General features: G+C 50.7%; 4 protein-coding genes across 4 annotated transcripts; 1 reads left to right on the forward strand and 3 right to left on the reverse strand.

Annotated features, from left to right (window-relative positions):
• Positions 1 to 2,906: 2,906 nt before the first annotated feature.
• On the forward strand, positions 2,907 to 3,457 carry PG985_010553 (uncharacterized protein; the record flags this gene model as incomplete). The annotated part of the gene is made up of 2 exons (XM_066830321.1): positions 2,907 to 2,971; positions 3,052 to 3,457. The coding sequence occupies 2 exons, from the start codon at positions 2,907 to 2,909 to the stop codon at positions 3,455 to 3,457; spliced, it is 471 nt and encodes a 156-aa protein (XP_066681003.1).
• Positions 3,458 to 4,002: 545 nt separating this feature from the next.
• On the reverse strand, positions 4,003 to 6,891 carry PG985_010554 (uncharacterized protein; the record flags this gene model as incomplete). The annotated part of the gene is made up of 1 exon (XM_066830322.1): positions 4,003 to 6,891. The coding sequence occupies one exon, from the start codon at positions 6,889 to 6,891 to the stop codon at positions 4,003 to 4,005; it is 2,889 nt and encodes a 962-aa protein (XP_066681004.1).
• A 3,604-nt stretch (positions 6,892 to 10,495) lies between these two features.
• On the reverse strand, positions 10,496 to 14,094 carry PG985_010555 (chitin synthase B; the record flags this gene model as incomplete). Its single annotated transcript, XM_066830323.1, has 4 exons — positions 10,496 to 12,322; positions 13,376 to 13,516; positions 13,640 to 13,731; positions 13,797 to 14,094. The coding sequence occupies 4 exons, from the start codon at positions 14,092 to 14,094 to the stop codon at positions 10,496 to 10,498; spliced, it is 2,358 nt and encodes a 785-aa protein (XP_066681005.1).
• Positions 14,095 to 14,511: 417 nt separating this feature from the next.
• On the reverse strand, positions 14,512 to 16,773 carry PG985_010556 (uncharacterized protein; the record flags this gene model as incomplete). The annotated part of the gene is made up of 1 exon (XM_066830324.1): positions 14,512 to 16,773. The coding sequence occupies one exon, from the start codon at positions 16,771 to 16,773 to the stop codon at positions 14,512 to 14,514; it is 2,262 nt and encodes a 753-aa protein (XP_066681006.1).
• Positions 16,774 to 16,779: the final 6 nt, after the last annotated feature.

Genomic DNA, 16,779 nt, shown 5'->3' on the forward strand with positions numbered 1-16,779 from the left:
CGACTTCCGCAATTCGACTAGACCGAGATCTCTTCCGCAGACGCAATTGGCTCAATGCGACGTAACGTGCAGAATGAGGGGGCCAAGTATATAGACAAGGTACTGGATGCCATGCTATGCACAGTATTAGTACCATGCATGTCAGCAGCAGTGGAAAAGTTAAAGGTCGAAACGGTGTGGGCCAGACTGGAAGCGACCCCTGTCGGTCGAACCACATCTCTCGCCGCAATCCGGCGGGCTCGGCAGCGCTGAAAATTAATAATCATTTCCCGGTCAATCCCAGTCTTTCTCGTCGGGCAACGGGGACTAATTGGCAAATGGGCGGAAGAAAGGCGCTCAAGCTGAGACAGAAAGTCGGTGCCTGCTATTGGTGCGGTGACGCATTCTCGTTGGAAGGATCAGACGATTACTAGGCCTTACCACATCGCTGGAACCGCCAACGCAGGCACCGAGATAACTCTAAAATAGATGGTGATGGCCCGAATAACCTTAATTCGAGGCTTGCATGCTGGACGCTGATTTTCTTGGGCAACGCAACGGCTTCCATAAGCTTCCTCGCTGACAGCCGGCGATGCTGCTATCTTTCTCCGTCCTTATTTCCGTTGTTCAGCTGTCGTGCCACCGGGAGATGGACTGACTGCTGACTGCATCACCACTGCCCTACATACAAAGGTACAAACGCGATACGCACACAGGTACTACACTGCCATTCCTTGATTACATATCAACATATACGTCAATAGGTAGGGCATAACTCCAATTGAACATTGACATCGATGTCAAGCAGTGAAGCAAGCGCCCCGCTCGACGGCCCCACCCTTGCTTTCGGTCGATTGAACCGAGATGGATCATTAGGCAACGAGATTCCAATGCTTGTCAAGTAATCGGAGCAGATATATTAATCAAACTGCAATTTCTTCTGTTCTAAAAGTAGATATATCTTAAGTTCCGACGCCTGAGAGTTGTACAAGTCTGATTTTACGCTTCGCGATGCAGGAGAGAGACGGCAACTTACAGTAAGCTGAGCTGGGTCGCATGGGGTTAAGTGGAAATGGCGTCTGATGTTTGACAGGTCGTTTTGACAGCGACACCGCCGGATGCCCATTGTCGGCATGGCTTCTCTGGGATATTTTGGGGGGGGGGATCTTGGCAATTCGGACGCCCTCCGAGGCTGGCTGGGCTCCTGCCTCCAACTAAGCCGACAGGCTCAATCACGCCACGCAACGTGACAACCGCAGTCATCGCATGTCGGGCGTTCCTCAATCAGTAACAGGACAAGGTCGGAGCCTCATAGGACAATACAATACTTCGTTGTTCGTCGCCGCTGGACATGCCGATACATTCCGCTGCGTCGATCGCTGCGCCCGAGCGTCCGCAGCCGACAACCACGGCAACTTTGCAATGAAGGACGGAGATACTTGCTGGGTGTCAAAGTCCAGCTCGGAGAATAGTCCAATGGAAGCCAGAGAAGGGACTAGGCTCCTTCATAGCCGCTGCCCGTCTCGCTTGCTGCCGAAGAAAAAGGAGGCGATACAAGGCTTTCTTGAGGCTCGGGATTCCCAGAGTCAAGTCAGATAGACCGCCATGGCTTGGCGAGTGAGGTGAGGTGAGGTGAGGCAATGGTACCAACTGCATGTGTCGTCAAATGCTTGATAATCATAGACCACAGGTACCGTTCGTCTGCACTTGCGACAATGAGAAATCAGTACCAGCCACAGCAATCCCATCTGCCAATTGGAAGGAGGTATATGGTTTTGCGCTATAAGGGCCTATGAGTTTGCAGTTGTGACAAAAACATGCAAACTTAAGTTAGTGGACGAACTCTCGACTGTTTAGCCTGCTGGCCAGTTTTGACGGGAGCTTGGGCGCATTTTCTTCGATTTGACACTAGAGTACACCCCTAAGTCAGTCAGCCCAACGCGTAGTACGGCACGACCACAATACAGTGGTTTCAAGATCATCGAGCTGTTTGCCAATCTTCACCTACTTTTGTGGACAAGAGCTTGGGAAAACAATATTTTCACTGCATTGGGAGAGTCTCAACAGAAGCGGCAGCGTGTTGATTTGGTTTCAAATGCCTCCCGAGTCCAATTGGAAGAGAGTGCTTTCAGTGGCACCTGCGACATAGGCAAACAAACCCCCTACCCCTCTTGCTACAACTGGATCTCAATTGGGGAACCAAATCTGCTACCGCGCAATTAACCAAATTCTTCTCGGTTAAGATTGACATTGCATTGCATCAAAAGTGTCTCTCATCTGAAGGTGTACTGCCAGGGAGTTGGAAGCGAAAGGTCGGGGTAATGATGGGAGATCCTGGGGAAACCCCTGTTTTGTTTCAACTGGCTGTTGATGGGAGCTTGGCGCATACCCTCTTGCTTGATTTAGCCCCAACATCGTGCATCGTTTTGGAACAACCTATCATTATTATGCCTTCTCTGGCAAATAGCCAAGGAAGAATACTTCAAAACGCCATGAGACGTCGCAAAATCAACAAGTCGGCCATACGCGAATAGATATTGGTTGTGATTCGCTTCTAGAGTGCATGGGGTCTGGATCACCAGCCCGGCGGTTGGGCATGCGAGCAACAGCATATGCAACCGCTTGACTACGTCGATGCAGCAATCCAGCCGATTCGTGGAGGATGTCCAGATGAATGTTTACCCGTAGGCTCATACCGGCTTCGACCCGAGTATATAAACCCGAAACCTGCCTCTCCCTCAAGTGGCTCGCCTCTCTTCTCCATCTCATTCCCATCACACAGTCGTTGATCTTGTATTCTCATTCCTTGGCTGGTCCATTCCTTTCTGTTCATATACTTCATCGTTTGCAGACTCTTCATTTACCCTCTGCACTCAATCTTTACACCTGGACATACATAGCTCGTACAAAACACCACTTTCTTCAAAATGAAGTTCTTCCACGTTCTCGCCCTTGCCGTCGCCGCCTCGGCCATGGTCATCGAGCCCCGCCAGTAAGTATCAACCACCTGAATCAGCCATATGCTGTCTGCATAGAATCTACAATAGACGCCGAGACTAACATTGCATCAAGCCACAAAGGGGTAACCCAGGGCAACGGTGGCGGTGCTCAGAACGGCCAGGGCGGCGGAGCCCAGAACAACGGAGGCGCCGCCCAGAACAACGGCGGAGCCGCTCAGAATGGCGGCCAGGCAGGAGGTGCCGCCCAGATCGGCCAGGGAGGAGGGGCTGCCCAGAACGGCAACGGCAACGGCAACAACGGGTTCAACCCCGGCAATGGCGGCGGTGCTGCCCAGAACGGCCGAGGCGGAGCCAACCAGAACAACAACGGCGCCGGCCAGAACGGCCAGGGAGGAGGGGCCGCTCAAACCAACGGCGGGCAGAAGAACGGTCAGGGCGGAGGTGCGGCCCAGGGGGGCCAGGGCGGAGGTGCGGCCCAGGGCGGACAGGGAGGGAGTGCCGGCCAGAACGGCAACTAATCCTCGGCGGGGACAGTGTTCCCCTTTTCTCATGCTTTGGAAACGGTTGACAGATGTTTAACAGTTGGTAGGATCGACTGGAGATTTTGGTTTATTTTCCTAGGTGCACAGTGGACACTCTCGGTGCTGTATATATTGTCCAAGTCAACTGGGTTCGAGAAGTTCTATGAAAGAGAATGAGAGAGGGGCAGTTTGGGAGAGGCGAAAGGACAAACCCAAGCTCACATAAATAACTACACAGGCCACTAATGAAATCAGCCATTGCCTTGTGTAAACAACATCCACCCGATTGCCTGCTTGTGTGAGTTGAGTGAGATGAGACCGAAATATACCGTAGCCAATGACTTGCGCTTTATAAAAACAAAACCCCAACCGGGAGACGTATTTGACAGGCTAAAAGAAAAGAAATCGTTTCCTCCATTTCAAACTACCATTATCCAAAGTGATGAGAATGATTCTCCCCACTACAAAGAAACCTTAGCCTGTCATGTCGAGGAAGGATGCATCGTAGAATGATATGTGATGAACAGTTACTTCGTCAGTTGTCAATTTCCAGATCCCCCAAACGCCCGCGACAATCGATGCGTCCAGCTGACATGCCCCTGGTACCGGCGACGGATCTCGAGGAGCTCGGCTACACCATCAGCGCCGAAGATCGGCCGGAATATGGAGCCGAAATTAACCTTGCATACACGGATCTCTTCGTCAGGACCTAGGGGCAAGCTGAGCCCGTGCTGGAACATGACTTTTGCGACCTCGAAGGCGTTGCGATTTGACCCGTAGACGACTGACTTTCCGCCAGCTTGCGTTATCTGCACCATGGCCTTGCTATCCCAGCCAGAGCTCGAAAACCGCTCTAAGAACAACAACCCCAGCTTCTGGTCTCGCGGGTCGCAGCCGAGCTCCATCAGCGTCTGGATTGTGGAAGGGCTGATTGGCACGGACATTGATTTTGCGGGATTTTCGAATGAGCTAACAGGCTGTTCGGCCGTGATCCCCTTATCTGCTAACTTTTTCATGGGTACGGATCCTTTTGGCGGCAGTGCTTGGATGTAACGCGGTTCGAGGGCGAGTAAGAGGGCCAGAACCTCGTAATCGAAGTAACCCCCCTCCGCCTTTCCCGGTCTCCAGTTACGACGCAGGTAGCCGTTCAAATTCAAGAAGGCCGCCCAGGGAGTAAGCATCAGGTTCGCGGGATAGGGACTGAGGTATCGTGTCAGACGCTGGGGCACGATTCGCTGCGGCCAGGTCTGCCCACAAAGCGTGATCATGGTGTCGAAGAAGCTCTCTATGACCCGATCATCGATCAAGGGCTCACTGGCCATTACATGTGACCAGAACCAGTACAATATAAGACTCATCTTAAACTCCTCGGGTTGGCTGTACTTTTGTACAATGACTTTCACTTCTTCTGGTAGATCGTGCATGTTGCTGGTTGTTGGACAGAAGAAGAGCTTGATAGGATAGGTCTTGAAAAGCCAGAGCAGACAGTTGGCTATGCATCCTTCAGGGGAAAAGTTACCACCAGCCTTTGCCCAAAGCGCATCATAGTAATTGTCCCTGAAGAAGTCTCGTACGGTTCGATGCAGTAGACTGATATGGATGTAATGGATGGATGCTGGATGGAAGGCTTCATTCCTCCGCGGCTGCAAAAGGTCCTTGCACCTATCGTCAAGCCGGATTATCGCGATTCGTTGGGACTCGGGTATATTTTCCGACAAACTGTTGATCCAGTCGGGGTCTCGTGCCAACAATCGCTGCTTTGCCGCATAGTAAGGATCCCGAACCTCGGCCTCCAGGCAGTTATAGGCCATCAGAGGTAAAGGCTCTTCGTCGTGCTCCTCAAGGTAGAGAGCGACCAAGAACAATCTTGCGGTTTGTTGGCGATATATGACATCGATTCTGTCGAAGATGCGCTTGAAGTATTCATCCAGCGAAGGCGGCAGTTCGCTGACCCTCCGTTGCAGATGTTCGATCGATTCTCGAGATCGTATGTCCCGCATGAGGCTCCGAATAACCAAGAACACCCAAAGGAAGACCCCCCTTGCTTGATCCGCGATTTGTGTTATGATTCCCTGGTAACTTGGATCATCTTCCACACTGCGTTGGAAGAAACGGTTCGAAAGCAGCTCAGATTGGACGTATTCGAATATGTCCGTCTTGGTGAGATACTCGAGAGTGAGCCCAGGGCAGTCTGAATAGGCTTCGCGAAAGCGATTCCATGGCCGGCTGGCGAGGCAAATCTTGATGTTGGGGGAGCTTAACAAGTCGGCCAGCGTGGATATGATGTCGGTTTCTTCCCCCTCGTACTCGTCCAGGCCATCAATGAAGAAGCAGAACTTGGTATGATTCTCTGCACAGGCTGAGGCTGACCTGAAAGCTTCCCGCAGCTCATTGGCAGTCCAGGGCTCGCTTGTTTGTCGAGTGGAGAAAATGGTAGCGGCCAGGGACGAGTCGGCGCTGACCAACTGGAAAAGCAAGCTTTGTAACAGACCCAATTGCGACTTTTGCATTCGCGTGCCCAGCGACCAGAAGAAGAAGTTTGCTGTCACCAATCGTTTCCCCCCTGCCCACTTTCTTAGCCAGAACATGGTAGATTCGTGCTCGTATATGTATTTCATCAATGTCGACTTGCCACTCCCGGCCAAACCATGAACCCAATAATAACCACTTCCTTGCTCAAGCCACTCTGAGAACCTATGATATCCGCGGTCAAAAATCCATTTGAAAGTGGCTTCGTGAGCTGGAGTGATGTCCGAAAAGCGTTGCTTTATATACGGGAAAAGCAAGCTCTCCAATTGGTTTTGGTGGAACTGCATGCTGCGTATCTCGCCTAGGAACCGCTGGACCGAGTCGGCTACAGCCTCCTTCGTGTTGAGCTGGCTTCTCAATGTCCTAGCCGCACTGTCCAGTACAATTCCCTGCATGGTCCCAGCCTTGACATCAAGGCGTTCAATGGCCAGCATGACGCTGGACCATCGAGCTTCGTTCTCAAGGCCGGCTTGCCGCTGTAAGACTGCGTCGAATCTCGCCCGGAGTCTCTCGTCGACCCTACGCAGGCGATCGACCAAGCCTTGCACCTCGTTCTTCTTGGTGTGGCTGTGCCACGAGATTCGGAAGCTGTCTAGTGCGCTAGATTTAGCCCCGTCTCGTCTGGCAAACTTGGCCGCCAGTGCATCCAGTTCCGCGGCTATTTTGTTGCACTCGTCCGAGTATTCGCAAATGGCCACCTCGTCCCTTGAAAGGACCCCCCGGGGCAGCTTGGCGACATTTGCACCTGTGTGTTTGATGTCGTCCAGCAGCAATCTAATCTCCCGCGTCTGCAGGTTCTCGACACACTGGTACACATCTTTGGCTGTCAATGCGATCTTAAGCCCAGTTTCGATGAACTGGAAGATGTTGGCTACGAGGCCGAGAACCGCCAGCTCCGCCATGTCGAGACGACTGCCTCTGGGGGAGCTGAACTGTATTGTCGGGGGTGTTGAAGTTACTTCAGGCTGGAGGTCTGCCGACCAGCGATTCACCAGCTATTTACATGCGGGGGCGGTGCATCGCATGTTCCGTTTTTTGGCCCCCAATCAAGGAGGAAATTCTCAGCCTGCTCGTCAGCCCCAAGGTGTAACAGTGTGCCGTTCTACCATTCCAATCATCAACATCTCTGTGTTGAATCTCATATCGGAAATCCAGTAATTCTTGTATCTAGATTGATGCTATTTGTTGACTTTAATTTGCTTGTTAAAAACGGGGTAGGGGCTTAACACAGACACGTTGCAGTGGCCGAAGACACAATTATTCAATGAGGAAGATTTTTTAGGAAGAAAGGCGCTTACGCCAAGCATCGCTAGCGGTGATCTATGCGTGCAACCAGCCAGCAAGGGGGCGGAGTAATGGCTACGAGACGAGGGAAAAATTCAAGTGTACTGATCTTGACTTGCAAGTGCTTTGTCGTATTTGAAGTATCTTCTATTTAATGCATTCGCCCTAAAAAGGACATGATCGTATATAGTAAGTAGCAAAGGTAACAACCCGGTAAAATCTAGTAGCAGATCAGTAGATGAACTCCTCATTTGAAGAAATGCGCCCCCCCCTCCCCCCCCTTCTTCCTCCAGCCCCATAGAAACCGCATCAACAATGCCAACTGCCCAGACCATCTTCGGGCCTTATAGACGATCAACCTCCAGAGTGCCCTGCTTCAGATTTGCGAGATAGATGGACTCTCGCCGCCGGTTTGCTAACCAGGGCATCAAGTACCCTAGCCCAATAAGCGTCCAGGGTATGATCATCAGAGGGAAATTTGTAGTTTTCCCTCTCGCTGTGATAATCTCATATACCTCCACGGAAAAGCAAGCTGCAGTAGCCAAAGTCACTGTTGACCAGAAGGCACGCCTGTGCTTCGTATTCCAAGCACGATATGTCCTGCCAAAGAGACAGAGAATCAAGATCACATTGCATCCCCAAGATGCACAGACGATGGCGAAACTAGCGATTGAGTACTTCGAGTACACATCGTAATAATAATCACGGTCCGTTTCATTCTGAGACCCGCGATAGTAGTCAGCCCAAAGCTTTTCGGTGTATAGGTCTATTTGGTGGTAAGCGAAAGAGCCAAACATGCTAATCAAGGCGAAAGGCACGCCCAGTATGATCACAGCCATCCTCCAGTAGATGAGGTACTTGGCCGAGAGTACCACGAAGTTCCTCACAATCCACCCAATCGTGAGGGTCAAAGGGAGCGTGGCCAGGATGCAGAGCGATGTCAATGCGAACGTGGTCCAGTCGTAAGTCAGGGGGCCACTTGTCGTGACGGATGAGACAAGAGCTTGGGAAGAATTTCGTATTGTTTCGTCAGTCAAGTTGGCCAAAGTATCTCTGGTGAAGTTGGAAAAGCCCTCAAACCCTTCTGGGGTCGTACTGTTGATGTTCATGCCGAAGATACTCGTGGTAAACGAAAGGGGCAGGAAGATGCCCGCCAATAGGGTCAGTCGGAACCCCGTCATGTCGGAAGATAGTTGGAAATGCTGCCGAAGCATGTCCTTGTCGCTTCGGATGTTGGTTCCCAGTTTCTCGAGCTCTTCATCAAGATATCTCAGATCCGTCTCCAAAGTGTCCAGTCTTTGCTGACAATTTGGTGCGAGCTGCCTCTCTTGGGCCCACCTGCCTAGGGAGTCAAGTACTTCGAGACCGTGCCGTATACCATGATGGCTCATTTTGCGACAGTCCTCCAGGTGCATTAGAAATCTCATTTTACTGGTCGATGGACTTTGGCGACCTAATAGATTCTTCCAGGATATTAGTATTGAAACATATACTATAGTAGAACCACAATAAAATACTGACCATTCGAGAAACCTCGTCATGACATGCGTCTAGAAACTTTGTCGTGTCTGCAATCATCAGTTCAATGACTACACATATCGAGACCAAGGCTTCATAAATGGGTGACCAGCTGATGTGATCAACCGCAGCAGCACCAAGATGGCCTAATAAAGCTTTGCTCGTGGTGGAATTGCGCATGTCGATGAATTGTTCGTTGCTACGAGAGGAACGAAAAGAGACGAGGAGTCGTAGCTGTTTATGGACGGCGTTCTCAGGGCGGAGTACAATCTTGGCATATTCCACCTCGGGCGTTGACTTATGGTATTCCCATATGTAGACAGCCAGATCAGAATCGAACTTCGTGACACGTCGTCTCCAGGTAAGCAGTATCTCATGATCGCCACGTAAAGGATCCAGGTTGCCCGGTCGGATGCTGTTGTGGCCCCAGGTAATCTTCGGGGCCGACGCACGATGCCCCTCTGACTCTTTGGCTGGTCTCATTGAGGGAGGCCTGAGGGGCTTTGGACGGATGAAAGAAGCGGGATCCAAAACATTCGATGTGACTGACCCATGCATCATCTCAATTCCCCAGTAGTGAGCTACAATAACCAGTAATATCCGAACCGGAAGGAAATAAACTGTTCCCAGGCGTCCAAAAACTGTCGCGATAAAGGAGTGCCAGGAGGAAAACAGGAATTTTGTTAATTCCGGCTCCGGCGACTCGGTCATTGACCTGTTGCTCATCAGTCAAGCCCACGACGCCTGGACAGATGTACATACACAAGCTGGAGGGTGTCATTCTGGCGCGTTTCCAAGTTGGCTGCGATGCGGCAGACCCAATCGGAAAATGAGTCTTTAGGTTGAACACGTGTTGCTCCATTCTGATTATCTGAACCACTGGTCAGCTATGGTGAATCAATGGCCAAGGCCATGAAGTTACCGAACGTGATACGCACCTGCCAAGGTTCCGGGTGCGGCAAAGAGCCAGTACGAAAACAATTTGTCGCACGACGATCTCTCATCCGTCTCGGATGGCGGTTTAGACAAGATATATTTCTTCGCAGACTTCTTTTTTCGGCGTTCCTCGGCGTTGTGATCTTTGATGCGGGCATAGTCCCGTCGCAGAAGCCGGATGCGAGCAGACGACTTAGCATCAGAGCTGGTCAACAGACTCCTGGCCAATAGAACTTGTATCCTATCGCGTGAATGGTCTTTGCTGGACTTGGATCCTTGCTGGGAGAAGCGTTGATGTCTGTCGCCTCCAGATTCCAAAGTTGGACTGCGCTGTCGCAGCGCGACAAGTGGGATGTTGTCGCCCATATCAAGAAATCCAGTCACCTTCTCATGGAAAGTCGGAAGTAATGAGAAAATGTAGGGTAAAATGTGTCTTTATAGGTCTAGTGTTTCATAGACCTGGTCGGTACCTTTTTCGGTCTTCAAAGCAAAATACAGCCTGCCTGCTCGGCCCCTTTCCCTCCTAATTTTAGATCACATGTTGCACAACGTCAAAGGCTGGAACAATCGTGGTTCATCATCCAATGATTTCTCCACGATTTTGGGGGCGGCTCAGAACGCGTTAGCGTTGAAGTGATCAGCAATGCACATAAGCAGCCACCGTCCAGCTTAATATATTGTGCATCGCCAGAGCCTGATCAAAGCAGGCAGAGCCTTGGCTTTGCACCATCGGGAAACGATGGGCATGGGTCTCGCCACCCGATCGCATCACCCCACGTAATAAAAGTACCTAAAGACACTCACAAACCGCTGGTACAGGCACCCGACGAACTGCATCCCCAGAAGTACCGAGTTCCCCCACATCCACAGCCGGAAGAACCAGATCTTGTGCCAGTACGAGTCGCCGAGCCACCACAGCGGCTTGAGCGAGTCGTTCATGACTAGGATGCAGAGGAAGAAGTTGGAGAAGAGGTAAGTAGCGATCAGGATCGTGCGCACTTTCAAGAAGGCCCCCTCGCGGTCTACTAATACGTCGCCATCGTCATCGCTGCCATTTTCGTTTTTATTAAGGGTGGTATCCTCTCCTCTGGAGGGTGCTTTGTACGGTTGCAAGGCGCGTTTGACCGTGGCTTCGAAGATGATGTCGATATCCTCCTGTAGATTGCTGGTATCAGACTCCGCCTCATTTTCAATAACAGGATTTGGCGACTGGTTGTTTGTGTCCGGGACGAGCACAATATCAACAGGCTTCTTACCGGCCTTCAGTCCCCACGACGCGTCCTGAATGTTGCTGAACGCGTATGCTTTCAGTGTGTTGTTGTACGAAGAGGAGATGAACAAGTACGGGGCCCAACTGTGGAAAAGGTGCCAGGGGTCGAAGCAGAGGATCCCGGCCGCGATGTAGATACCAAAGGTTGCCACTGCCGTCACCAGAACCGTCAGCTCGCCCAGGTCGCTGTAGTACTCGCCGATATAAGCATAAGAGCCCGTTGCGTCCGGATTTGTCTTGAGATCGACCAGCCGCTTGGTGAGGTAGATCAGGTTCACGAGCAGGTAGCACTGGATGAAGGCAAAGATGGCAAACGAGATGATGTAGGCAAGATGATGGCTCTTGGGCCGCCCCCCTACCGCGAAGATGAACTGGAGCACCATGAGGGCAATGTACACCACCTGTATGATCGCATTCACTATGGGTGTGGCGGCGCCAAAGGGAAACCTCGAGGCACCGCTATCTCTTGGTGGATCCCCCGTGACATCGTTGATGACAAAGGTCGTCAACAGATAGCCTGCCAGATAGAACCAGGCAATCAGCAATGCCAGGAGGTTGTAGAGCATCTGCACGAACAGGGCCGTCATCCGGAGTATGTTGTGACCGGAGGAAAAGAGCCGCCACGTCATACGGAGGCTGTAGAGCGAGGCAGACAGGGAGCCGTTCAGCCATCGCCGGCGTTGGTTGATGAAGTCGATGGTCGATTCGGGGCAATCCGTCTCCCCGCCGGCTGAAGAGACCAGTCGCGTGTGCCATTTCTGGCCCGCTTTGATGCAGATCTCAAAGGAGAGGATTCGATCGTCGGCCAGGAACCGGTTCATCTTCCAAACGCTGGTGAAGGTGCCCCTTTTTCCCAGGACGCCGGCAAGCGTGGGATCCCCCTGGAAGTAGGACTCTAACGGCCTGCCCTTGCTGGCTTTGTATCTGTAGGCAGAAAATGCCCCCGGGAGGACCGACAGGTAGCCGGTGGTGGATTCCAACGCTCGTTCTAGTTGACAGGCTATATTGTATTCGAAGTTCTGGGACGCCACCAACGGGCTGAGAAGCAATTTCTTCCGGACTCCCACGTAGGGTCTGATAAGCCCACAGGCACCGCCTAGGTCTTGGTTGTTGTAGAACGCGTTCCAAAGCTCGAGAAGAGAGTTGGGATCGATCAAGGTTCCTGTGTCCACATGCACGACCACCTCGGGGTTCAAGATGCGCCCGAAGGTATTCAGGAACCATCTGTGGGAGTTGATCTTACCGTTGTTCTGGGTTTTGAGGCAAAGGATGACCTGGACTGGTGGAAGGGTACTGTGGTGTTCGCCATCCATGGGCCGTAGAAGCTGGTGGTTAAGCTCGGCCCCCGGTCAACGCCCCACCCCCCTTAACGCCCCCTTTAAAAATAAACCCTTTTACTTTAAAGCTTTATAATAAAATAAATAAAATAGATATAATTATTAAATAAGATATATTTAAAATTATATTATTTAAATAAAGTAATAAATAAATTTAAATTATAAAATAATAAGATTTAATATAACTTTTTAAAAAATTAATAAACTTATATTAATAATATATTATTTATAATTTAAAATAAAATAAAATAAATATAATATATATAGACTTAATTTTTTATTATTTAATTTTATATTTTAACTATTTAAAACTTTATAGAGAAAGGATTTAAAAATTTAAAAAATCGTTTAATATTTTTTTAATTTGTATCTTTAAATATAATATTTAATTTTAAATTATAATTTTATTTTATTTTATATAAAATTAAAGAAATCCTTTTTTAAAATAATTTATATATAATATAGTATTTTAAATAATAAATTTAAAAATAAAAGAAAAGTATTTAATACATATTAACTTTATTATTTTATTTTAATTTTATTATAATTAATATAATTTTAAAATAAATAAAATTCTAACTTTTTAAATTATTAAGCTTTCTTCTTTTATTTAATATATATAAAACGCGATTTTATTAAAGTTTTAATTAAATATAAAAGTAAATTTAAATTAATAATTATTTTCTTTAAAAATAAAAGATTTTAATTTTATTTATTAAAATAATATAATAAATTCTATTTAATAAATTCTATTTAATTTAAAAAACTTTATTTTTTAAATATAACTTTATTAAATAAAATAACGTTAAAATCCCTATTAAACGTATTCTATAATTTATTAATATCTATTTTATTTAATTTATTTAATTATTTTAACATATAAGGGTTTCGTGGTGAGAGGGGGGGGGGGGCGTTGAGGGGGGAGGGGCGGTGACCGGGTGCCGAGCTTAGGATCCACCGAGAGCTGAGTGGTGTATTCAAACTAATTATCAACGCATCAGCAGAAAGTGGCAATCTGCGAGTAAGTAAGATGCAACTTACAATGTGCGCCTGTGTGTCCCTACCGCTTACGGCTTCCTCCAGGACTCCGTGCTGGTAAACCCCCACCGTAGCTAACACGTCCAAGACGCCCTGATCGCACGCATCCGGGCCATCGATGGCGAGGCAGAGCACAATCTTTGTCTATGCTGGCATGCGCCGGTTCAGTAAGTTACGCTTCTTGATTATGTCTCGCGCATTCTTCATTATGCTGTCGTATGACCTGGGAAACAGCCACTTATCCTCGTTGAAACAGGTCACACAGACAAGAAGCTGTGTATGCCGTTTCAAGATACGAGGCCTCAGGGTATATCCGTTCCTCAATGTGAAGTTGTTGGGGCCACAGGTCGCCGGTGTGTCTGTCGAAGTATCATTAGCTGGTATTCAAGGGTGAAGCCCCAGGCTTGTCACAGCGGCAACTTACATCGCATATGTGTGAATTCCCCAATTTCGTCAGTATCCCTGTATTCGGCCATAATGGCGTTCCTAATCGGACTAGGCACCGGATACTCGATACTGCGCCCAGCATCTTTCGCTGGTCTGGCCCTCCTGACACTATGGTATTGATGGCCGACACCGGGAGCTTCGGGCAATGAAGTATTATTATACACGATGCCGTATACTGGATATAACTCAACGCCAGTCTCATTTCGAATCTGGCCAGGCTGCCTATTGGCCTCCAATTCCGGCGTCGCAGGGTCTTGTCTGTTCACCAAGGGCATGATGATGGAATGCACAGACCGAAATAAAGTCAATGAAGTAGATGTAATGCGGGCTAGGGCACGCCTTATAGTCAAATATGCTCCAAACAGAGCAGCAATTCCTTCCCACATCATCGTTGGGGTAATAGTGACAACGGCTGGGCTTCAATAGGCATTACTGCATATTCTCTGCATGCTTACGGTGGTATTATTGAATTGTAAACAACCCCGATCCCAGCGTATGGTATACACTGTTCTGCCGAGCAGCATAATACTGCAGTGAAACGTCCCCCGCTCAGTATCTTGGCTGAATGCCACGCCAGCCTGGCGTGATACTCATTGTTGCTGCCGCTCTTTATTTCCTTGCTGATGACTGCAACTCAAGAAGGGGGAGCCTTGGTCTGAATGAGGAAAAAGGGAAGAAACGAAGAAGTACCTTCACTCCACGACAACGAACCTAAGCCTATCATCGTCCGCCACGAGCCTGGCCTTCATTTCCTCTGCCATCTCATTCATACCCTTGACCGAGTCCGCCTCAAAGCGCCATCTTCTCGCCCCCGTCTCCTTTCCCCCCTGCTGTCGCTTCAGCTTCCCGTTCTGATCCCTCAGACCGTCTGCTTCCACCACCGCTGCTGCTGCCGCCATCTCGACATAGACGTCGTGAAACAACAGCGCCAAACTGCTCGACTTCCACACCCGAGCCCCTTTGTCCCAACTACGCCAGACCGCCGCGCACAGCAGCGCCAACGTCGCGACCAGGACCACCAGCGGCAGCGTCAAAAACGCCCAACGCACCTCAATGTACGTCTCCTGTCGCCAAGCCTTGCCCTTCCAATCCTCCCGTTCTTCTTCTGCATAACCCCCATCGGTGCTGTCCAGATTGTGGTTATTGCGCACGTACTCGGACAGCCCGCGCGCCGCACGGGCAAACGAAGCGACGGGCGATCTCGCCGCAACACCACCACCACCAACAATACCAGCAGCAGCAGTGGCCGCCTTATCCTCGACATTGACGTCGAACAGCGCGTCAGTGAGGCCGTACATCCCCTCCGCGACCTCGGGAAAAGCGTCACCGAAGTTCTCGTTGCCGGCCAGCGACGTGGCGCGGTACATCTGCGTCATCAAGTCCGTCAGGTTGTTGGCCACGGTGCGGCTGACGGTGAAGGTCCCGTTCCCCGGAAAGGAGTCGCCGCCCCCTTCCTTGTTGTTGACGACCTGCAGCACATCGCTGTAGTCGGACCGGTTTGGCGTGACGAAGAACCGGTCCAACCCGGCGTCGTTGAACTGGAGCCGCAGCGGCGCCGACGAGGTCGGCACGCCGCCGTGGGCCATGGTTCCGTTCACGACGCTGGGCTCGCTCCACACCTGGCCGCAGGGGTGCAGGCCGCAGCCCATGATCTGCGGCGCCAGGAGGCCCGGCGTCACTTTCGGCAAGGGGTGGGTGCGCGAGTCGAAGAAGGTCGAGTAGGACAGCACGGTCGTGAACCAGTAGTTGGTATCGGGCGAGATCATCTTCCCCAGTGTGTTCTTGGCCGAATAGTTCTGGTAGCCCTGCTGGGGGAGGAGCTTGATCTTGGTCCACTGGCTGGAATGCTCCCCCGGCTCCCCATCCGCTGCTCCTGGGAACGACATGGTCTGCATGTGGACGGGTATGGTCATGTTTCCGCCAACCGTGTAGTTGCAGCTGGTTGTCTCGAATGACCATGCATCGGACTTGGTGGGAGTCATTGGCCCTGGGTTGGTGGAGCACTGGACGTCGGCCTGGGAGGTCAGGTCTTTGCAGGTGCTACAAACTCCGAGCGTGGTGATGGTGGGCCAGCTGCATGACGACTCGGTGCACGTGTAGTTGGTAATCTGCGGGTTGCGGTAGATCCCGCCGAGCATCGCCCCCTGAACGGAGGTAATGTCCAGATCTCGCCAGGTCTGCGTGGACCGGAAAATGGCCTTTCCGTCTGGGGCCGGGACGGTCCGGCTGGGGAAGGACATGACCTGCTGGACAAAGGGGTCGAGGGCGAGAGTGGCGACGGTGATGACCGCGCCGATTACGGCGATGAGGTTGAAGCGCTTCCCCTTCACCGTGGCAGTGAGAAGCTTGATCGACCCCCAGGGCCCGCGCCCGGCCTCCTGTATCTCCTCCACGCGCATGAGTGGCGTCGTTCTCTGCTCGAACTGCACCCACATAGACTGCGCAATGGCGCCGGTGATGCACGTCATCATTGCCGATTTGGAAAGCGTGATGAAGATGGAGATCAAGGAGTTGGGCTGAACCGGCAAGCTCCAATCATCCAGTGACTTTCCGTCCTCGACTGCCAAAGTCACAACGACGGCCGCCATGGACGCGAAACTGACGGACATGGTCGCCAGTTCCCAGAGCCACCAGTAGTCTTGAAGAATATGCCACAGGTGACAGCACATCTTGTATAGCGCGACGGGGTGGAATGAGAGACGCAGTCCCGAGCGGATCAGTCCCCATAATCGCAGCTTGGACGAGACACCGAGGATGGATCCCTTATCGAGCTCATGCTCTTTTACCTCGGTCTCGTTAGTCTTTGGCTGGGCAGCCTTTCTTTCAGTCCCAACGCCATTCTCATCTTCGTCGCCGATGAGGGTTGTGGCACTCGTATCGCTGAATCCAGAGTTCACCAGCGTGATACCAGGTCGCACTTGGTGCGATGGACCTTCATCTGCGGGAAGCACCATTGCTGA

This window comes from Apiospora marii (assembly GCF_038362585.1).
Source record: "Apiospora marii strain CBS 49790 chromosome Unknown utg000007l_segment0_segment0, whole genome shotgun sequence".
Lineage (NCBI taxonomy): Eukaryota > Fungi > Ascomycota > Sordariomycetes > Amphisphaeriales > Apiosporaceae > Apiospora > Apiospora marii.